Consider the following 24,252-nt stretch of genomic DNA (forward strand, 5'->3'; position numbering starts at 1 on the left):
CCTGAGAACTTTAATTCTTGCTCTTGTAGTAGGCTATACAAACTCTGATGAGTGGTCTGCAGCTCACAAGGGTGCAAGGAATAGAGCCATGTCTAATTGTATTTTCCTGGGCTATAAATGATATCCCAAATACCCCACAGCAACCAGAAGAATTTTTAAATTCTGTTCTGATGCCTACACTGTGCTGAAGTCTCTCAGAGCAAGCTGGAATTTTCAGTGTGATCAGAACAGACACATCTGAAAGGGAAGGGGCCCCTTATTGGAAAACCACCTCACCGTAAAGACACTCATGGGTTTCCAAGACTGCCTTTGGTCTGGATTCAAAACTTTGGGATCCTCTTTAAAAAGCTTTTCACTTGGAAAATTGTAAACATATACAAAGGTAGAGAGAAGAATGTAACGAACCACATTTAGCTATCACCTAGCTTTAACAATTTCGACTCATGGGCAACTTGGTTTCATCTATACTCCCTCTTGCTACCTTCCCCCATTCAGTGTTGGAAGCTTAGAAGCAAGGCCCCAGATATCATATAATTTCATCTGTGAATATTTCAGTACAGATCTCTAAAAGATAAGGACTTTTTAAAAACACATACTATAATACTATTATTACTTTTTAAAAATTAAAAATAATTTCCTGTTGTCACGAAATACGTAGTCAGTTCCAAACTTCCCCAGCTGTCTCAGTTTTCTTTATAGTTAGTTTGCTAATTCAGGTTCCAAACAAAGTCTACATATTCATATATTTCCTCACTCTCCTTTAATCTATATGAATTTCTTGCACCTTTACAGTTATCTGAAATAAGAATGAATTGCCAATAAAGCAGAAGAGGAAATGTGAAGTTGTACTGGATATCTGTTGTTTTCCTCTTCCTGGGAGAAAACAGATAGATATTTACAATGAGAGAGAGAGAAAGATAGAGAGGGAGAAAGGCAGAGAGAGAGAGAGAGAGTGAGAGATCGTAAGAGAGAAAGGGATAATATGAGAGATGATGTTCTTCCATCAGCTGACCCAGTGGATCCTGAGGCCAACTCTACATCTGCCTACTTGTGATTTCATTATGTGAGCCAATAAGCCCCTACCTTTTTTTAAAAAATTGGTTTTTAGTTGGGTTCCATTACTTGCAACCAAAAGAGTCCTAATGCAAACTCCTCTACGATTTGGAGTATAGTGGCACCCTTCTTATGGATCAACACATAGGATGCCTTTTATAGAGTCAGAGTGAATCAGGGAAAAAACTCACCTCATAGAAGCTTGGTGGTTGAATTCTACTTTTGCCTCCCCTGTATACTCAGTCATAATTTGGATGTAAGAGTTCACCTCTCTTCTAACTTTTTTTCATCAGGAAATAAAGTAATAATAATATAAGATAATTTCACTAATGTGTTGTCAAAAAATTCAGCATTTGTAATCATTTCATGGTAGGCCAGAAAGTTACCCTTTTTTCTACAGGACTTTCTCTGGAGAAAGTACAAATTACAAGAACAAATGCAATTTCTGTGTGTACAACTCCAACATATTAAAGGGCTGGTAATAGAAGCCCTCTAACATTTTAGACTTACCAATTTCCAAATAACCTATACACTAATCACAAAGCATTCCTCTCCACTTAGTATGGCAGGCCCCATTAGGACATCTGTTAGATCATAACTTTTAGTCTCAATTGAGTTTCTGCATTGTTTAAAGACCATAAAACGAAATTCCTTCAAAATAGTCTATGATTCATCCTTGTAATCAAGCCTGGATATCCTCCCATTTAATCTCATGAAGGAGACTTTAATGAGCTGATGTCTCACTGGAAGTCTTCTCCTCACCCTTTAACTGTTTTTTCTCTCTACTGGTGTCCATTTTGGGTCTTTATTACCTTTTGGCACTTCCATCATGGAACTGGGAGGAAGAGGAATGCAAGTGAAGGTCATATCAGTCAGATATAATATTTCTTGACAAATTTGGTAAGAAGTTTTAAAGCTGTAGATGGCAACTGAAAAGTTACAAGATGTGATTGTTTATGTCATCTTTGGATTTCCATTAGGTGTGCTAATATACCAGGTAGTCATATATAGATAAATAAACAGTTAAACATAAAATTTGGAGTTAATGGGTTTGGATTCCCTATTCTATAATTCAATTTACCTGCTGAATCTTGAACAAGTTATTTAACCTCTCTGATTCTTACTTTGTAATCTGAAGATGGAGATAACATTGCCCACATAATTCATATTTATTTTTAATCTGCCTCATTCAGAAGAGGATTCGAGGCCCCTGACAATTAAAAAAAAGGATATGAGGCCATTGCAAATAAAATAAATAGACGAGAAAACCAAGGTGGTTGGAAAATAAGGATGAGAAAAAAAGAAAGCTGAAGTAAACTCAGGACACCAATAAGTAAGCCACCAGATTTAGTAGAGGTGAACAGAAATTTGACTCCAAGTAATGAATTTTGTGGAGCTGATTACAAGATGTGACAATTTCTAAGCATACACATTTTCTCAGTGGGAGCATAATTCTTCTTTGTCTGAAGGCTCGAGGGACAATTTTTTTTGGACCCTCATTGAGGCGGGTGCTGCACGATGAGGTCAATATCCTCAATAATATTTGCACAGTGGACATATCATATCAAATAGCTGCTGTTTCCCTTATTGTCTTTTTTTGCTGACCACTAGTAAGCTCATCGAAGGGCAAATAAGCAAACGATTCACAGGGGTGGGGGATTCACAAGGTGTGAGAAGGAGGCTCCCTGATGGTTTTGATTGACCCAAAGATCACATTTCAAATACTTAGAGGCATGGAAGGATGGCATATCTTTTATGCAAAATTTCCCTAAATCTTATTTCTTGCAACTCAGCTTTTAATAAAATTTGGACAGCAAAGATATATTGTGGTAATCCGTTTCTGGCAAGACGCAGAAATGTAGATATTCTGACATGCAGAACGGAAGACTATGAGCCTCTTATAAAGGAGCCTGAACAGGCTTGAATAACTGTCATCCGCCATCCCATCCAAAGTGACCCCAGGAGCGACCACAGGCAAAGCCTAAATCAAGTTGTTTCAGGTCAGCTCCACTATATAGAGTGGACAATGAAGATCTGGGTGTTCTATGCATTGGGAACACAGCTATGATTATTTTCGACTGGAATGTTTTCAAAGCAGGTCTCTCTGGTTGTTCATAGAGACCCTCCAACAAAAAACAAAAAATCTTAACAAAGCACTAACGAACATCAAGGCTTAAGTAATACATGTATTGATAGATTAGCCGCAAAACACACCTTCAAGTAACTTAATGGTTTGACTGGCTGAGTGGGCTCACTGCATGTAGACCCTTGGAATGTTCTGAGGATTAAATGAGACAGTATCAGTGAAAGTGTTTTGTAAAGTGCTATGAAAATCCTAGTTGTTATTAAGGAACCTCATCTGTATGATTGATCAATAATTTGCTCTGCTGTTACACAGGCTTGCCTTAGTGAAAAGAACAGCCCAGAAGTCACACAAGTAAGCATCCTGACATTACTATACAGTAATGACAAACAATAATATTTTCCTGGAGGCTCCCTGTGTCTTCACTGAAATTCTCCAGCATAAAGATGGTCACACCCACCTCATCCACTGACGGGTAAAGGGCAAAGAGCTCGGCCTGCCGATTGGTCCTCCGGGCCTCCTCATTCTGCTTCTCAAAGTCCTCGGCACTCACTTGTTGCACGAGGTTTTTCAGCCGCAAATCAGGCTGCAGGCTGCGGAGGTCAAAGTCACAGGCAGTGATGGGGCCTTTCCCAGATACATCGCACAGCACGTTCAAGTGGCAGGGGCCTGCCTGTGAAAAAAGACATGTCTTGGTGAGAGAGATCGTGGCTCTAAAATGAGGACTAAAGGGTCTGGAATGTCTCAAGACTACTCCAATGTGAGATTGCAGAGTTGGGCCTCAAAGAATTTCTGTAAGAATCACATCATAGCTTCCTGGACTGAGTATCCTAAAATTAAATGTATCCTTCCTGCCTGGAAGCAGGTAATTAACTCATCAGATGTAGATACACCTGTTCTTGAGGAAAAGTTTGAAAACTGTTCTGTATTGCTATTAGTTTGGGGCATGTTCTTTTCTGGAGATTGGGAGCCAAACCTCTTATGAACCCTACTCATGTCTTGTGCTCAAGCAGAACAGAACTGGAATAAGGTGTTTAAAAAAAGCAGAGACTGGACTGGGGAATAAAGGGACCTCATCCTAAGGCCAACTCCAGAGCCTGGCTTTCGAAACTGGAAAATAAGACCATCTGTGAGAAGCCTTCCCAATTAAGTTTTATATAAACTCCAAAGCTGAAGAGTATGTTTCAGAAGACAGAGATGTGGGCATGGGAACACTCTCCTACAGGACTGTAGTAGCAGTTACAGGAATAAACACCAGGAAAAAAAAAAAAAAAAGAGTGTTTGCTATTCCAGCAGTATTCACTCAGCTGCAGTGTGTTTGAAAAAAACTGTCTTATTTCAGTCACAAAGTGGCCACTTCATTCCACTAGAAATGTCCTGGAAATTGGGAAATGGATACCTAACTACAGACTTGGCAAAAAACATACAACCATAATCAAGAATATGTTGTAAGAATAATAGATGGATCTGTTATAAACACCTGTAAAATTTATGGTAAAATGTTATTCTCAAAGTACTACTAAATGGACATACTACTGTACAATATCTCCATAATACATATTTTTGGTGACATCTGTCTAACTCATAAAAGTGTTACTCTCCTAGATCATAAATTTTATCTAAACTGAATGTGTTAACAATAATCAATGGTAATACTTTAATTATTAATACTTTTGTTCATCTTAGAATTTGTAAGATGCTTGGGAAAATGAATTGGATTTCCCAACACTCTTTAAAAGGATGTAAAGATGTAGATAGATAGATAGAGAGCTATTGATGTCTTTATCTATCTTCAGAATTTATTCTAAGGCCACAACTGGACAAGTGAGCAAAGATGTGAGGACAAGAGTATCTCTGGAACTCTGTAATAACAAAATAATAGAAACAACCTAAATGCCCCCCTCAAAAAGAAACTTTTCAGATTACGAGATTTTGGAACTTTCATACAGTGGAACATTAGGCAGCCATTAAAAAAAAGAAAAATGTGCTGTCATTGGAAGAGAAAGATAATCATAGTATATTGTCTTGTTAATAAAAAAGAGGAAGCTTTACAATATTATATATAATATAATTTTTATGAAATATATGTGTATCATGGATTCACATCATATATATATATTTAACTTACGAAATTCAGGCATTTGGCCTCACAATTCCACTCAATAAGGTGCATAAAAATGATTGAAAAGGGCTTCCCTGGTGGCGCAGCAGTTAAGAATCTGCCTGCCAATGCAGGGGACACGGGTTCGATCCCTGGTCCGGGAAGATCCCCCATGCCGCAGAGCAACTAAGCCCGTGTGCCACAACTACTGAGCCTGCGCTCTAGAGCCCATGAGCCACAACTACTGAGCCCACGTGACACAACTACTGAAGCCTGTGCGCCTACAGCCCGTGCTCCACAACAAGAGAAGCCACTGCAATGAGAAGCCCGCGCACTGCAACGAAGAGTAGCCCCTGCTCACCGCAACTGGAGAAAGCCTGTGCACAGCAATGAAGACCCAACACAGCCAAAACTAAATAAATTAAAAAAAAATGATCGAAAGGGAGGATGTTGCTAGACTGAGCATCTCTCCATGATGAGTATTAGTCTGATACTTAAAACCACACCTCTCTTGTATAACTTGGCTCTGAAACCCAGCTGATGACGTGAGTGCTGTGTTAGTGCGCTGAAGGAATGAGTGTGCTTTATGGCTGTGCTGGATGCTCACCTTCTGAATTTACCCTTTTATGCTCTGCTCTGTGGTGCTGGGTCTGCAACTCAGCAAATCACATTTCTGCTTTGCTACCTCTCCCTTTAGGTTCTGCCAACAGGGAGCACTCCAGGGAGACGGGATGGCTGGGGGAGGGAGAAGGGACCGACCCCTTCCTCTCTGCCTGCTGTTCCTCTCACCTTGGTTGTGGCCATCGGTCCTAGTCTTCTGTCTCTCTGGCACTTCCAGAACAACCCTCATCTTACCTTCCTTGGAGGTATCAGCACCAACTGGGCAATTCCTTCTCCCAGGAGGTCTAAGTCCGGACTCCCAGCCCCTGTGAGGTCTCTCCTCTGACGACACCACTGACTAGGCTGTACCCCCTCCTCAGATATTTGAGTCCTAGCTCTGAGGCCCCTCTTCTGAGCTGCTAGGTTCTGATAACTCCAAGCTCCTCCCACTAGACCCATGGTTCTCAAACACGGTCCTGGGACCAGCAGTATCAGCAACTCCTGGGAAATGCTATTTAGAAATGCAAATTCTCAAGCCCCACTCCAGACCCAGTGAATCAGAAACTCTGGAGTGGGGCCCAGCCATCTGTGTTCCGACAAGCCCTTCAGGGGGTTCTGATGAAGCTTAGGTTTGAGAACCACTGCCACAGACCCCAGGCTTAGGGTGGCGCGCTGTTTCTTGTAGTTACAATTTCTGTAAGACTTCAATTTTCCTTTCTGGTTCTCGCAGTCCTCCAAAATGTGTTTAACCATTTCCCTATGTTAAATTTCTTCTGTGGAAATACCTAGTGTGCCTTATGTCTGACTGATACAAGGAACAATTTAGTTGGTCACCTACATGATGAAAGCTGAATTTAGTCAAAATTACCAATGAAAAACCCCTGAAATTTCCCACAGAGGACAGCATACAGATATCCCATTCCTCCGTAAGCCCACCAGGTTCAGCACTGGAATTGATGGCTGATTCCTCTGCAGAGATAAGTAGTCAGCCCGACTGTAGTTTGAAAAATAGGTATTATTTAAAACCTCTAGTCATATTCAGCATGGCGAGATGCTTGTGTTATGAGGGCACCTGGAAGCTGAAAACTATACTGGTTTAGAAGAAGTCCTGTGCAAACTTGGACACACTTCTTCCTCTATGTTTTATTTTTCTTACCTATCAAACGGACAGATTAGACCAGAGCACTGGTTTTTAAAATCTTTTTAAAATTGTGTCAAGTATATATGCAACATAAAATTTACCATTTCATCATTTTTTAATATACAGCTCAGTAATGTTCATTACATTCACATTGTTGTGCAACCAGTCTCCAGAACTCTTTTCATTTTGTAAAACTGAAACTCTATACCCATTCAACTATAACTCCTCATTCCCACCCCTCCCCAGACCCTGGCAACCACCATTTTAACTTTATATATCTATGAATCGGACTACTCTAGGTACCTCATATAAATGGAATCATACAGTATTGGTTCTTTTGTAACTGGCTTATTTCACTCAGCATAATGTCTTCAAGGTTCATCCCTGTTGTAGTACGTGTCAGAATTCCCCCCATTTTTAAGGCTGAATAATATTCCATTGTATGTATATGCCACATTTAGTTTATCCATTCATCTGCCCATGGACACTTGGCTGTTTCCACCTTTTGGCTACTGTGAATAATGCTTCTATGAACACAGGTGTATAGAGCACTGACTTGTAAACTGTAACTACTCTGTAATCGTAATAATAATAATAACAACAGCAGCAGCAGTAGGCAACATTTATAGGGCACAAAGTGTGAGCTGGCATTGTCTTAAATGCTTTACACACATTAACTCATTTAATACTCAAACAACTTCATGAGTTGGGTACTTTTATCATCCTTGTTTTCCAGGAGAGGAAACTGAAGTCCAGAGAGTTCAGTTATCCTGTTTGAGGTTACAGAGTTGGTATGTGACAGACAGTCTGCCTCAGTGTGGAGCTTTCAATCATACTGCAGCCTGCCTTAGGCTTGGGGGCACCTCTGAGTCTCTGCAGGAATCATTACAGGGATGGGCCCAATTCCCCCCCCCCCCAGTTAGAGCCCCTCCACTTTTATCTATTTTCATTTGAACACCAATGTCTATAGCTACAAACAAGTTTGAAAAAAAATATCACTGACTCAAATGGCAGAATTCCTCCTATTCCAATATTCTATGAGTCTAGCCTTTTTATTAGTTTAAAAAAAGATCGACAGCATGCCATGGAAGAACGTCCAGTAACCTGGTAACCGTGTTTGTTGATAGGAAATACCTGAGTGCTGGGTTCACTGCACTCCAAGGTTTCTGACTCAAACGTCTGTTTCTGAAGCGTCTTGTGAAAATCTTTTCGGGATCCAGTCTTTTTAAAGCCGCAAATCTCCGAACTTCCTTGGTTTCTTTCATTGTTGTTATTAAACAAGAGAGAGTGTGGAAGGAGGGAGAGGGAGAGAGAGAGAGAGAGGCAAAATCATTAGATTAAAATAAAAGTAATGGCTTAAGTGCAGACATGGTGCTGAAAGATCTTGCAAAGAGAGGACCAGTTGTAATTCTTCACATCTAATTATGCACCAGGCCTAACACAAGGCTCTGTTGTAATGAGATACAAACTTGCCTCCTGGCTGGTTCATTATTAAAGGCAGGAGTGGCCTGGGAAAATGCCACTTCAGAGGTGCGGCCATTTCAGCTGTGGGGCATTTGGCTCCAAGCTGAAGCTAAACTATGACCCTAGTGTAAGAGGCTGGAATAAATCTAGCAAAGTGCAGACGCAGTGAATAAAGGTCGTTTGAAGATAAAAATAGAGGAAAACGTTTAATCTCCAAATCAATGTTCTTAGTAATGAATAAAAAAGGCAGGACATGGTTAAGAAAAAATAGAAATAAATGATTTATGTACCGAAAATCTTTGCTGCCATTCTCAATCGCCACTCCATGCACGCCATTAAAGTTGTGTTTAAAAAATGTTGCAAATATTATATATCACTTATATGTAGAATCTAAAAAATAATACAAATGAATCTATACAAAACAGAAACAGACTCACAGACAGAAAACAAATTTACAGTTACCAAAGCGGAAAGGGGGTGGGGCATAAATTAGGAGTATGGGATTAACAGATACAAACTACTACACATAAAATAGATAAGCTTATTTTTGTGTATGGTGTTAGGGAGTGTTCTAATTTCATTCTTTTACATGTAGCTGTCCAGTTTTCCCGGCACCACTTATTGAAGAGACTTTTTTCTCCATTGTATATCCTTGCCTCCTTTGTCATAGATTAGTTGACCATAGGTGCTTGGGTTTATCTCCGGGCTTTCTATCCTGTTCCATTGATCTGTATTTCTGTTTTTGTGCCACTACTATATTGTCTTGATTACTGTAGCTTTGTAGTATAGTCTGAAGTCAGGGAGTCTGATTCCTCCAGCTCCATTTTTTTCCCTCAAGACTGCTTTGGCTATTCGGGGTCTTTTGTGTCTCCATACAAATTTTAAGATTTTTTTGTTCTAGTTCTGTAAAAATTGCACTGGTAATTTGATAGGGATTGCATTGAATCTGTAGATTGCTTTGGGTAGTATAGTCCTTGGGAATGACATATATACACTAATGTGTATAAAACAGATAACTAATAAGAAACTGCTATATAAAAAATAAATAAAATAAAATTCAAAAATTCAAAAAAAATAAAATAAAATAGATAAGCAACAAGGATTTACTGTATAGCACAGGGAACTATACTTAGTATCTTATAATAACCTATAATGGAAAATATTCTGAAAACATATATATATATATATATATATATATATATATATATATATATACACACATATACATATATAACTGAATCACTTTGCCATGCACTTGAAGTTAACACACTATTGTAAGTCAACTATACTTCAATTTTAAAAAATGTGTTGCTATGGAAAGGGTTTAATATGATGTCTAGCACTGTCACTGGAGAAAGAAGTTAGACCATCACAAAAAAGGCAACAGATATACGTTGTCAAATAATAACTATAGAAACCAACATGTGTATTCTCCATTTTTATGACTCAAAGCCTTCCTGGAAAACATGCTGCAAACTCAACCACACAAATATGCACCTGTTTTGTTTGATTTCCCACACTATTAGGAAACCACTGAGCAAGCTGGTAAAGGGACATGAAATGAGGTTAGGATTTATTCAGCAGATCAAATGGAAGACAGGTAAAGCAGGAAATGTAGGAGAGCTACTAGCAATGATCCAAATACAGTTTATAACTCTTTGGGAGGGGCGAAGTGTTGGGTTATGCAAGTGGCACAGAGCAAGTATTCAATATTAAGTAAAAGAGGCCAGGAAAAAAATAAAAAGATAACTGCATGATTCCATTTATATGACATTCTGGAAAAGTAAAAGCTATAGAGACAGAAAAGAGATCAGTGGCTTGCCAGTGTCTGGGGGTAGAGAAAGGGGTTGACCACAAAGAGGTCTGGGGGAATTTGGGGGGCGGGGCGTGGAACCGTTCTGTATCTTGAGTGTAATAGTGGTTACACAACTGTATGCATTTGTCAAAACTCACAGAACTTTAGTCTAAAAAGGATGAATTATATTTACCTCCAAATCAATGGACAGTTTCGGATTATGCCTGGCATTAATTAGGATAGTATGTACCTTTAATAGTCATTCAACATAAGGGCTGATACTTCGCTGCGGTTTATTATAGGATGGTGGTCTCACTGAAGCAGGAGTGAATGGATTTAAGTCCTGGCTCCACAGCTTACAAGCTGTGTGACTTAAGGCAAATTACTCTACTTCTTTGTGCCTCAATTTCCTTATCAGGATAATAAGAATTAGAATAATACCTAGGTCATCAGTTCTACTGCATGCAATAAATAAATTCTCATATGTAAAATACTTAGAAGATTTCTTGGCTTATGGCAATAAATTAGTAAATATCTGCCACTACTTAATGATATTTATTAAATAGTATTAGAGAATATGGCTCAATTATATGCCAATTGTCCCTGTCAGTGGACAAATAATCCAAATTAGACCAATGAATAAGGTATTATAAGCAAAGGAAAAAAAAAAGGGTACAACTCAGTGTTGTTGAAGATTTCTTTTAATGCAATGGTCCAGGATAGATTTCACATCATAGGCACTAAAATGTATGTATTCATGGAATAAAGATAAGATTTGAAAAATCATAAGAATTATACTTTAGGGCTATTCTAGTTTCAATTCAACCTATGCAAAATATTCCTTTCAAGTGAAATAAGATTTTCTGAGGACTTCAGAAAAAGCACTTATCTTAGTATGTCAGAGGAATGAACCCAAAACTCTATCTCATATATTTTAATGCATCACAGGGGAAAAAACTACTTTCCTCTGGAGGACCATGCTTAATGAAGCCGCTTTACTTTCTATGGATGTCTTTTTTTTTGTTTTTATACAGCAGGTTCTTATTAGTTATCTATTTTATACATATTAGTGCATACATGTCAATCCCAATCTCCCAATTCATCTCACCACCACCACCATCCCCCCCACCCTTGCTTTCCCCCCTTGGTCTATGGACATGTCTTTGTCATCCATAACCATACAGTCAAACAGTGATTTAGTTAGCTCTTATTCCTCCATTATCTTCTTGCTGATATTACATTTCTCTATAATACCTAGGAATAGTCTTTTATGTCCTTGCTATCTGTGATAATGGCTTTGAATCCCACTTAGGGGGCAGAGGAGTAGAGTAATGGCCACTTGTGTTCCCTCCCACTCTCATAATTCTATAGGACATTTGCCACTCAGGTTCTATAATTGAGACTTTTAAATCAGACAAATAGTGCTGCTCATGCAGGATAGAGGAAAGTTTTAGATTTCAACTTAGTAGAGAAAGATTAAAACTACACAGAAGCACAAAGTCCTGTTCTCCTTTTGGGAAAAATGTATTTTCCTACTTAAACTGTTTGCCTCTGTTACTTAGACTGGAAGATGCCTTGAATGAATTTCATTTTATCTTTTTCATGTCTATAGCACAAAGTTTTGTGTCCTTGCTCTAAAAATCATAGTGCTTTTCTCTTCATGACTTTTGCAAATGGCCGTTAATCTAATGAATACAACGGTGCCATGGTTGCTTGTTTATCTCATCTTATTTCCACATATTTTGACAATTTTGTATGTATTGCTGTTTACTGGCATCCTTTGGGTGATGGTAAATATTATAAGCATAATTTTCTCTGTAATTGTCTTTAATGAACTAAAGAGAGAATAACTTAAGAATGTGTTTGCTGTCTTGGTGGAGAGTAAAACTCTGAAGTAATTAAACTTGTTTACATGCTATTTATTCTTGGTGTATTACCCATAGTGACAGTGAAACATTTCATGAGTGTTATGAGCAGCATCATAAAAGCCCTTAGACTTTGTCTTTCATCCTGGGTGATTAAGGTAATTCTGAAGGAAGGTCATGCTCAAGGAGAGCTGGGATATCAAGGAATGGGGTACCATCTGTTTTATTACTCCATATTTTACTCCCAGTGAACTGGTAAACAATTAAAATTCAAACACATCAGTGCATATAATTCAGTTACTCCCAAAACACCATAAAAATGTCTCCCTGATCAATAATTGCTTATTATGACATGCATTTGTTGCTCTGGCTGTCAAGGTGCTTAGCTATTTGCTTTCTAAAAGTATGGAAAGCAAGCCAGGCTCATCAGCCTATGCAGTGACAAAGAGCAATCCAGCTGTGGAAATCACTGAGCCACTCTTGACTTGTTACACGCCGACTCCCCATCCCCATAAGTCCACTCCCACGAAAGCCCAATTCAAAGGCCAGCACTTGCACCAAGCCTTCCCTAACCTGGCCAGAAGTAACTGCTCCCTTCTCTGAATTTTCAAAGCATGTTGTTTGTATTTCTCTTAGAAGTTTTTATAATATTCTATGTTACAGTCTAATTACTTGTCTAAATTTTTATCTCCCCTGCTAAATATGTGCTCTTTCTCACTAGACTATGACTTTGCTGAGGACAGGGACTCCTTTAGAGCTAGGATTCCTGTGTATCCCTCTTTGCATCTTCTTTGGTGCCTTATTCTCAGGAGATATTTTCTAAACATTTGTTGAATGGGGGAACGAATGAAACTCTAACAAGCAAATATCTATATCGTGTTCCTCTCACACGAGCGTTTTCAAATGTCAGACCCAACACTGTCTTTCTCTGTAACAAATGTTTTATAATGCCACCTTTATAACCCATCAACTTTCTCATTTTTAGAAGTCAATAAGATCTCCCAGCTGTTATATAAATGAGAAATAAAAGAAACATAATACCTAAAATAGCATGTATGTAAATATGCAAATGCTTGGACACAACTACACCAGAGAATATAATGAAATAGCTGCTTGCACCTGCAGGAAGAATCGTTGTAAATATAACACCTACAAAAGCAGACTGCAACAGATGTGTTGTATGGGTGACTCAAACACCACAAAGCAGCACTGCTGTAATGTGATTTTCCAAAATGGGGGAAAACTCTTGTAGAGCTCTAATCAGTACAAAGTTTAATTTCCCCTATATTTACATGATAGTTGTTTTCCTGAAAAATTCAGTGCAAAAATATTTGTAAGATGGCATAGAGGCTTAGCTCGGATATTTACAGACCAGTTTTTCACCACCGTGAATGTCCAGCAGGACATTTGATTGTTGTGTTGGATGTTGAATTTGGGATGATCCTTCATTGTATGTAATGCCCCATGCATTGCAGGGTGTGATACGCAGTAGCCCACGCCAGTCATTGAGACAATTAAAAACAGAAACATTAATTACCCTCATTGAGAACCATTGCTACTAAGATATTAGAAAACTGGAATCCCCAAATCCAATCTAAACCATAGTTTTAGCAGCACATCTGGGAAAGGATATCCACCAAGACTTCCCGGAAGGGGTGAAATGCAACAAGTTTAACCAGGACAACAGCATCATTCAGGTGTTTAATTGTTTGGGGGGAGAATTCTACTAGTGGAATCCTAAAGTGAGCACTTTTCAGAGTTCTACTTTTGGTTTTGGTAGAAAGTAAATTTCTCATATAGAAATTATTATATAGTTTAGCAGAAACAGGGATGTTAGGAGATTTTAAATTCAACATATCCACAAAATAAGGGTATCTAGTTCTATAATACATGCACTGGTATTGCATCTAATGGTATTTTCATTGATGATAATATAGCTAACATTTCTTGGACTGGTAATTGTCTTAGTGATTGTCTATGTGATTGTCTTAGTTGAGATTCCCTAGAAGCTGAGCCTGAAGCAGGGACTCAGGTGCATGTGATTTCTGAGAGTGTGTTCTTGAGGAAAAGCCTGTAAGAGAGATAGGGAAGCAGAAGGAGTCAACTAAGGATGAGAGCTCAGATAAATTCTTGGCCTGATACACAGGGTGCTCTGGAAGGATCATATTGCGAAGTTGTCCCACTGTCCCACTCTGAGACAAGAGGTGGGACTATGGTACCCCTCGCACCAGTGCTATCGTGCCAGTCAGGCATTGGTCACCACCACCAATCCAAAGTGGGAGGTTAAGGGGCTGGGAGGTAGAGTGAATTGCTCAAATGTCTCTGGGCACAATAGCTCCTACACTCACGGCAGCTGCAAGATAAATGCATGGCATGGTAAAGGGGACCCACTATATGTTAGATGCCTGGCATTGTAGTCTTTATTACAATGCCAGGCACCTAACATATATTATTTTCCTTTTATTTTGAAACAATCTCAAATTTACAGAAAACTTGCAAATATAGTACAAAGACCTTTCCCCCCTCTCAAACTATTTGAGAGTAAGTTGCTGACCTAATTCTCCATTTTCCCTGAATACTTTAGTGTGTAACTTCTACAAACAAGGACATTCTCCATCATAATTAGTATTCAACCATCACATTCAGGAAATTAACATTGATTCATTATTACCATCTAATCCTCTGACCCCTTTCAACTTTCACCAAATGTCCCCCAAATGCCCTTTTGAGCAAAAGGATCTAGTCCAAAGTCATGCATTGCATTTATATGTCACATTTCTTTAGTCTTATTCACTCTGGAACAGTTCCTCAGTGTTTCCTTGACTTTCATGACCTTAAGATTATAGGCCAGTCATTATTTAGAAAGTCCCTCCATTTGGGTTTGATTGTTGTAAATGCCCCATTCCTCGTCAAGCTTTCAGTTTGATTTGTATCAATATGGATTCACAGTTTCCTATTTTATTCAACATATCTTAATCCATTTCTATTATTTATTTTGGTGCTCTAATTATCCTCAATTCGACCAGTGTGAATCCCTTCAGCTGGCTCTTACATCTTTTTACATGTCCCCAGCAGTCACTGATCATATCCTGCTTTCTGCCACAAGATATTCAGGCTGATCTTATACTTTCCTTTCCTCAACCCTGGAATCAGTCATTTCTCCAAGAAACTCTGATTCTTTTTAGCGGAAAATGGTTCTTAGAAGCCAAGATGTAGGTGTTGGGTGTGCTCATTGCTATTAAGGTGTTGCTCCTCCTATGTCTTCTCAGTGAACAGAGTTAGGTATGGAGTGTGTGTGTGTGTGTGTGTGTGTGTGTGTGTGTGTGTGTGTGTATGTGTGTGTGTTTGAAAGCCAGGAGTTCATGTTGATCCTTGCAATCTCAATCTGACAGTACAGTATCCATTCCAGTTTTCTTCCTTTCCATATTTTTAACTTCCTTCTCAGATAGTGAAAAATCTAACACCCCCTGTCCTTAATATACTTACTTACTTGATTAATCCCCTTATATGTAACCCTTGCTAACAGCACCCCTCCATGCCCACACATGTTGCCCTCCTTATATTCTGACTCTGACACCCTGCACCAGGCTTGCCCCTCTGGCATGATGTCTTCTTCAGTCTGCACTGATACTTAGGGCCAGGCCACCCTCCCACAAGGACATCCTTGTCCCTTGCCTGGGCTCTGACACCTCGTGGTAGGCTTCTCCCCCATGTAACACCCCCTCATTCTACTCAGAATGTCTGCTCTGGTATCACATGCCAGGCTGCCCCAGGCTCAGATACCCTCCTCACACCATGTAGGTTCTGATTCTCCATGCCAGGCAGCCCTTCTAAATGTGTGTCCTCCTCACTGTGTTTGGCTTTCAACTCCTTATTCTGGTCCTCTCCAGCTACTCCCCACCCTGAGTCATGGATGGCTAACTTGTTCTGATGGCTTTCACACCAAGATGTACAAGAAGGAAGAGGAAAGAAAGAGAAAAGGGTATAGGAAGGGGAAGAGGAAAAAGAAGAAAAGGAACATGTATTACTTTCCAATCTTCACAATAAGCCTTCAAAATGAGCAACATTTCCCCCCATTTCGCACTTGAGGAAACTCTGGTTCAGAGAGATTAAGTCACTTGCCCAGGGTCTCATAGCCATTACATAAGGAGCCAGCATCTGGACCCAAGTCCCAGACTCTACAGTCTACACTCTGTCTACTCCATGACACTGCCTCTAAAGAGAACACTCTCAAAATATGTTTGGTCTTTGGACTGTCCCCAAATGGGTAACAGTAGTGTTTGAAGAAAAGGAACACAGTTCTCTGGAGAAGCAATAGGTTGTGTTTATTTCATGAGAAATACTCTTTCTACCATTTGGCTACTTGCCCATCTCTCTCTTGTCTGCAAATAGGCTCAACAGGAACATGGCTTTATTTGGCTCAGATGTCCGGGTAGGGTAATGAGGCTGGGACTCTGGTCGCTGATGGTGTTCAGCCAGCAGTCTCACTACCTACCCTGTGGTGGTTTCTGACTTCTGTGGCTGGCACTTCTGAAATGAGTCATCTTTACGTGTTTGCCAACCCTGGGCCTCTCCTCTCCAGCCAGCTTTACCCTTGCTGTCACAAGGTAGCTTTGCAACTTTCTGAGATTTCAAAATGGGGAAGTAGATGTTAAATCTAGAATGAGGAAGGGGAGCACAGTTTGCTCCGGTTTCAAATCCACAGCCATGGAATACACTTAGTCTTAACGCTTTCCATCCCCCAAATCCTGAGGGTGACACAGATATAGGGTTAGAGTATACATGTTGTGAAATGAATTTTTAACAGTATTCTGTAACTCATTTTTTTAAAAATGCCCATTTGTTAGTGTCTTTGGGCGGTCCAGGTAAATGACTTCAGAAAACATTCTAACAAAATGGAGGACAAAAAAGAAAGCATCCACTTGCATAAAATAGCAAAAGAACAATAACCAAATAAGTTTCATTTCTCCCAGATTTAAGCTTCTTTTGAGGAGAAAATCTAATATAAAATTTTTCAGATATGGTGTATGAACTCTTTATCTTAAAATCTTAAAGCTGGGGGAAATGTCCTAGAATTCAGCTCATGTCTATACCATACCCGATGGAGAAAGAGGCATAGAGAGAAGTGACTTGAGGAAAATGGAAGCAGGCACATGGCTGTAATTGGCTGGGGGGTGTGGACTCACTTGTAAGTAGACACTCTTGGAAATAAGTGCATTTTATGACACAAGGAAGAAAGCTAAAGCTTTAGCTAAAGCTAAAGCTAAAGACCAGATATAGTTCTGGTCTCCAAGGCTACCACACATAAGGTCTTAAGCTAGGTTGTTTCCGGATTTTTATTCCTGTGGCCCACACAGGTTTCCTTATGAAGAAGTATGTGACACTGAACCTGTGACATCAATATCCTCTGGAGTGTACACATCCTAGGAAAGGCAAAGGGCAAGTGTGAATTTTGAGTTTTAGTTCACTGTTTTCTTTCCATCTTAGAACAAATTAACGTTAGTTAATTCCTTTGGGAACTTTTCCCCTTAAAATTGGATTTCTCAGGAAAAACACTCACTAATTCAGTGTGTTGTCATTTCGGGTAATGTAATCTTAGGAAGCAACTTAATGTTTGCCTATATTTTCCATTACTTTGAGTTGGGTGCTTTTTTTGCCAGGACATTAGATCACATGAAGCTTTTTATTTGAATCCTTAGGGAAAGCCCCCTAAGGATTTTATACACTAGAAAAGCTTACCCATTTGGCATACACATACATGTTGCTTAATGAATATTGGTGAGAATAACTTTGAAGAAGCTAGCAAGTTTATGAATGCCCATATGAAGCTCTCTCTCAAAGATCTCTGTTAGAAAGTAGAAAATAAATATTATAAGATAAAATGAAGTTTGGTCACACATGGATCTACTTTTTTTTTTTACCACTATGATTTGCACACTTAGAGCAACTGGAACCAAAATCATTTTCGTAAATATTTTAAATAGTTATTTCTTCTCAGGAATTGTTCGAAAAGGTCCCCCCAAACCCCCCTACACTGTTGGTGGAAATATAAATTGGTGCAGCCACTATGAAAAACAGTATGGAGGTTCCTTAAAAAACTAAAAATAGAGCTACCATACAATCCAGCAATCCCATTCCTGGGCATATATTGGGACAAAACCATAATTCGAAAAGATACATGCACCCCTATGTTCATTACAGCACTATTTACAATAGACAACACATGGAAGTAACCTAAACTTCCATCTACAGATGAATGGATAAAGAAGATGTGGTAAATATATGTATATATATATATATACATACACACACACACACACACACACACACACACACAATGGAGTATTATTCAGTCATAAAAAAGAATGGAGGGAATTCCCTGGTGGCGGAGTGGTTAAGAATCCGTCTGCCAATGCAGGGGACACTGGTTTGATCCCTTGCCCGGGAAGATCCCACATGCCACAGAGCGACTAAGCCCATGTACCACAACTACTGAGCCTGCGCTCTAGAGCCCGCGAGCCACAACTACTGAGCTCGCACGCCACAACTACTGAAGCCCATGTGCTTACAGCCCGTGCTCCACAACAAGAGAAGCCACCACAATGAGAAGCCCGCGCACTGCAACAAAGAGTAGCTCCTGCTCAACGCAACTAGAGAAAGCCTGCACGCAGCAACAAAGACCCAACGCAGCCAAAAAAACAAACAAAAAAAAGAATGGGATAATGCCATTTGCAGCAACATGGATGGACGCAGAGGATTATCACACTAAGTGAAGTCAGACAGAGAAAGACAAATATCATATGACATCACCTACATGTGGAATCTAAAATATGATACAAATGACCTTATTTACAAAAGAAACAGACTCACAGATATAGAAAACAAACTTATTGTTACCAAAGGGGACGAGGGGGGTAGGGATAAATTATAAGTTTGGGATTAGCAGATACAAACTACTATATACAAAATAGATAAACAACGAGGTCCGACTGTGTAGCACAGCTAACTATACTCAATATCCTATAATAAACCATAATGGAAAAGAATATGAAAAAGAATACATACACTGGGGCTTCCCTGGTGGCGCAGTGGTTGGGAGTCTGCCTGCCAATGCAGGGTACACGGGTTCGAGCCCTGGTCTGGGAAGATCCCACATGCCGCGGAGCAACTAGGCCCGTGAGCCACAGCTACTGAGCCTGCGCGTCTGGAGCCTGTGCTCCGCAACAAGAGAGGCCGCGATGGTGAGAGGCCCGCGCACCGCGATGAAGAGTGGCCCCCGCTTGCCACAACTGGGGAAAGCCCTCGCACAGAAACGAGGACCCAGCACAGCCATAGGTAAATAAATTAATTAATTAAAAAAAAAAAGAATACATATACATATTTTTTTCACAATAAAGGCTGTTTATTATCATTATTATTCCCTGGGGACACCCTCCCTGATGCCCCCGACCAAGTTAAACCATCTCATTAAAGACATCTACAGCACTGCGGAGTGCTCCACTTCCAACTCTTATCTAGTGCTTTCTGCCGTCCTAGATTCTGAGCTCTGTAAAGGGCGCTGCCTCTGTCTTGTTCACAGCTGCATCCCCAGTGCCTAGGGCAGGCCAGGCCCGCAGTTGATGCAAAACACATATTTGTTCCTCACTCCTTCCCTCAACAGGGCTGCCTTTGGCCAAGTACACAGAAGGGCGCAGCCCTGACTTTAGCCACCTCAATGAGTCTGGTGTCCTTCCGCACAGAACAAAAACCAACCTCACAGACCTTAGGTTGTGAGAAAAGCTGCCAACATAACCTACCGACTGATGTACTGAGATTTGAGCTGTGAGCTGAGTCTCTCTGACCTTTTAACCCTCGAAAGTCATTCCAGTTGCTTCCAAACAGAGTCACTTTGCCATACACCAGAAACTAAACAACACTGTAAATCAAGTACACTACAGTTAAAAAAAAAAGTCCCCCAACATAACCTACCGACTGATGTACTGAGATTTGAGCTGTGAGCTGAGTCTCTCTGGCCTTTTAACCCTCGAAAGTCATTCCAGTTGCTTCCAAACAGAGTCACTTTGCCATACACCAGAAACTAAACAACACTGTAAATCAAGTACACTACAGTTAAAAAAAAAAGTCCCCCAAAATACTTTTTTATTAATTGATATTTGTGAATACGATTCATATTTTAAATTTTGCTTATTTTGCTAGCATTTAGGAATCCCAAAACAGAAATTATTCTGAATATTTCTCTTGATATCTTTTCTAAATGTTTAGTCTTATTTCCTTATTCAGAGTATACCTTATTCATCCATGTTACTGCATGTATCAATAATTTGTTCCAACTTCCTGCTGAGTAGTATTCCATTGCATGAATGTACCAGAGTTTGTTTATCCATTACCTCCATTGACTACGATTTGGGTCGTTTCTAGTTTTTGGAAATTACAGATAAAACTACTATAAATATTTGCATACAGATTTTTAAATGAACACAGGTTTTCATTTTGCTTGGGTAAATACCTAGGAGTGGGACTTCAGGGTGTATGGTAAGTGTATATTTAACTGGGATTTTAGGATAGGTAAGGGAAGAAAACCCAGTGATAGAAAACAATATTATGAAAGTGGGTATAATAGCTTCTAGTTTGAAATTATAACTAGAGTAAGATTGGAGGAATTTAAATTTTATTTTAATCAATAATATCCAGCCTTGGCAAGGATATGAGGAGAAAGGGCAGTTTCATGTCCAGCTGGTAATGGAGTAAATTAACACAACTTTTCTGGAGAGGAATTTGGCAGTACTTACTAGACTATATCATATGCATTGATTCCATTTCTACCTTCAGAAATATTCACACATGTGTAGAGGCAAATGTGCATAGATGTTCATTGTGGTATCATTTATATTATGGAAAATGGAGACAACTGCAGTAAGAAAGTCAATAATTTATGGTATTTTCCTTCACCCCTGGAATGCCAGGCAGCATTTTAAAAGAAAGGGATAGGTCTTTGATATGGAAAGATTTCAAAGACATTATTGAAAAAAAGTATATTATGTATGTATGTAAAATATTTATTTACATGTGTGTTTTTGCATACATAAATATTTATGTAAATATGAATATTCATGTATGTTTGTGAGGGCATGAAAAGAAGATCTGGGAGGCTACACAATGACCTCCATGCAGTTAAGAGTGGGTTGAAAAAAACAAAAAACCCTCAAAAACATAGAGAACAGAGAACAGAGTAGTGGTTACCAGAGGGTAAGGGGCAGAAGGAGGATGAAATGGGTAAAGGTGATCAACTATACGGTGATGGATGGAAACTAAAGTTTTGGTGGTGAGCGTGCTGTCGGGTACATAGAAGTAAAAATATAATGTTGTAGATGGGAAACATATAATGTTATAAACCAATGTTACCTCAATAAAAAAATAAATCTGAAAAAAAGTTAGAAAAAAAAGAGAGTGACTTGAAGAGAAGGGCAGGGAGCAAGCGAGCAATGAGGCAAGAGACTAGCTTTTTACTTCATACACTCCTTATTACTTGATTTCTTTCAAAACAAGCTTGCATGATTTAGCACATAAAATAACAAATTCAAAGGAGAGCTCATTAACTGCTAATGAACAACTGGTCAGCAACCACTGTTGTGACTTTCTCCAACTTCCCTGCCTATGAAGACCCAGAAAAAATGGAAACTCACCAAAACAGATAACTTAATGCCTAAGTCTAGACAGAATCTCTGTGGATCAGATGCAGCTGGAAAGAGAAGGATGTGCCATACTTTGTTTCCCCAAAGGGCAATGCAGAGGAAGGCACTTTGTACTTTCCTTCCTGCCAGTCCCCGAACAGTCAATGTCTATAATAGTCAGAAATCTAAATTCTCCTTCTTCATTGTAGTGGCTTATCTATGAAGCCATTCACAGGTTCCACCTGGTTTTACTGAAATGAACCACCACCAGAACCACGACCTTCCTTGCCTTTCTCTTTCTACCATCATTCTGCAACCATATAGAAACAACTCATAGAAAACAACTAGCTGAATATGTATGTAGGGTTGGGAGATGAAGGGCACCTGGAATAGTGTATTGGATTCTCCCCACAAATAAAATATTATGGATGCACGTGAGGGCAGAATGATCCTGGGAGGACTGTGCCATAGGAATTATAGCCTTTACGTTAAAGTATCAGATTTAGAGCACCAAAAGGTCAAACAGTGGGGTTGGAAAAGGTGCTTCCTCAGCTGAACACTAGTCGAAGCTTGCCAGAAACTGACAATGAGTTTCGAAGTTGCACACGTCCTCCTGTCCATTAGCTAATTTCTGGGAAACAAGCTGGTCCATTACCCAAGTGCGCAGATAACGGGGCCAATGACAATCCCCATCCTCAGTATGTTGCCAAACATAAAGTTAAAACAGACATTGCTTTGTTTTGTGAAAATAAAAGGGTACAAAACTTGCATAGAATAAATATATGAAAAACCACTGTTCCTACAGGAGAGATAAAAACAAATGGAGACACATGAGGAAACGGAAGCAATAATCAAAGTGGCTAATGGTCTAGTTTAACATTTTAATCCAAAATTCCTAGTAAATAATATTAGGTTTATGGATTAAATTTTAAGCATGACAGCAAAAATATAAATCATGAGGAAAACTGTCAATATAAATTTTACTAATAAATAATTTTGAATGTTAAAAAAGTATAAACAAATTTAAAAGACAAAGAGTATCCTGGGTAAGGAATTTGTATTATATGACATACAAAGGGTTAATATCCTTACCAAATAAAAGCAGCCCTAAAGATAAACAAGACCAGACAAATACATTAATAGAGATGCACAAATTTAATGAATAAGCAGAGCACCAAGGAAAACTTACAAATGGACGACAAATTTATGGAAAAAAAGATACCGAATTGAAACAATCAAAGAAAATGCAAATAAAAGACAGCCATTTTACAAATAAAATTGGAAATTTATTAAAAGATAACATCCAATATTCTTGAGGATTCATGCATATCTTGTTAATAATCTTTCTGATATATTATTCCCAAATCCTTAAATTTGTGCATACAGTTAGACACACAGAAACTCCTCTTGTAGGAATTTATTCCAAAGGAAAAAAACCATAACTATACACAAGAATGTTGCTATACTGGGTATAACACTGAAAAACAGGGGATCATCTAAACAGTAAAATTGTTTAAATAAATTTTTCTATAAATACATTATACAACCATTAAAAATTGTCTTGAGGAAGAATATTTAATAGCAAAGAGATAGTTACCACTTACTGTGAAGACTGAAAAAGCATGCTGCAAAATAGTATTATAATCTGACTTAATTTTTATACAAATATATACAAAGAAATGTGATTCAAAGGCAACACATCAAATGTTAATGGTGGTTATCTGTCTATAGTGAAATTGAGTGATTTTTGTTTTCTCTTTTTGTTTTGCTATGATCTCCAAAATTTTTACAATGAGTATTCTAAAAAGAGTCCTTTAAGTTTGTTCAAGATAGAGAAAAAAAATTCCAATGGGAATTGCCATGAAGAATGAAAAAGTGCAGTGTCCCAAATAGAAAATAAAAACCAAATGTAGTAAAATGGACCTTTCTATTTATTGTCCCTTCTCAGATTTCTTTCAAACCTTCATATCCAGAAAGTACCTCTAACTATAACATTTAAAAGCATGAGAACAACCTGTTCTGAAATCTTTTATTTATTACCAGCAAAGTATAATCTTATTTGACTGCCCAGCAAACTTGGTTTTCTATTCAAGTTAGAACAGATGATGGATTAGCATCTAACTTTCTCTTAATTACTTTATACAAGTGAAGTTTTCTCTTTCTCAGCTACTGAAAATAGTATGCATACTGACATTACTCCAAAACACATCAGCACAAATTCAATGGCACACTTCCAGGAGCTGGATAAAACCCAGCCTCCGAAGTCTTTCATCATTTATCCCACAGAACAGTAATTCTTACTGGAGTATAGGAGAGGTGAGGATATCAGAATTTCAAACTACTTGTGTGTTGTCACAGATTCTCTGATGTTTCTCTAGTGGGGTGTGTCCCTGATTGCAGACTCTCCCCAGCCAGCTCCCCAACACGTACACACATACAGGTTGAGAATTCCAGCGTGGGTAGATGCTTCTCATTAGAG

General features: G+C 38.9%; 1 protein-coding gene across 1 annotated transcript in view; it reads right to left on the reverse strand.

Annotated features, from left to right (window-relative positions):
* Positions 1-24,252, reverse strand: part of DOCK8 (dedicator of cytokinesis 8) — a 229,109-nt gene that overhangs the window by 135,714 nt on the left and 69,143 nt on the right. The window contains exons 5-6 of the mRNA XM_082403613.1: positions 8,113-8,236; positions 3,597-3,809 (exon numbers count right to left, since the gene is read on the reverse strand). Coding sequence (XP_082259739.1) covers positions 3,597-3,809; positions 8,113-8,236 — 337 coding nt within the window. The remainder of the gene's footprint in view (positions 1-3,596; positions 3,810-8,112; positions 8,237-24,252) is intronic.

Source organism: Balaenoptera borealis (assembly GCF_965194805.1).
Source record: "Balaenoptera borealis genome assembly, chromosome: 8".
Classification (NCBI taxonomy): domain Eukaryota; kingdom Metazoa; phylum Chordata; class Mammalia; order Artiodactyla; family Balaenopteridae; genus Balaenoptera; species Balaenoptera borealis.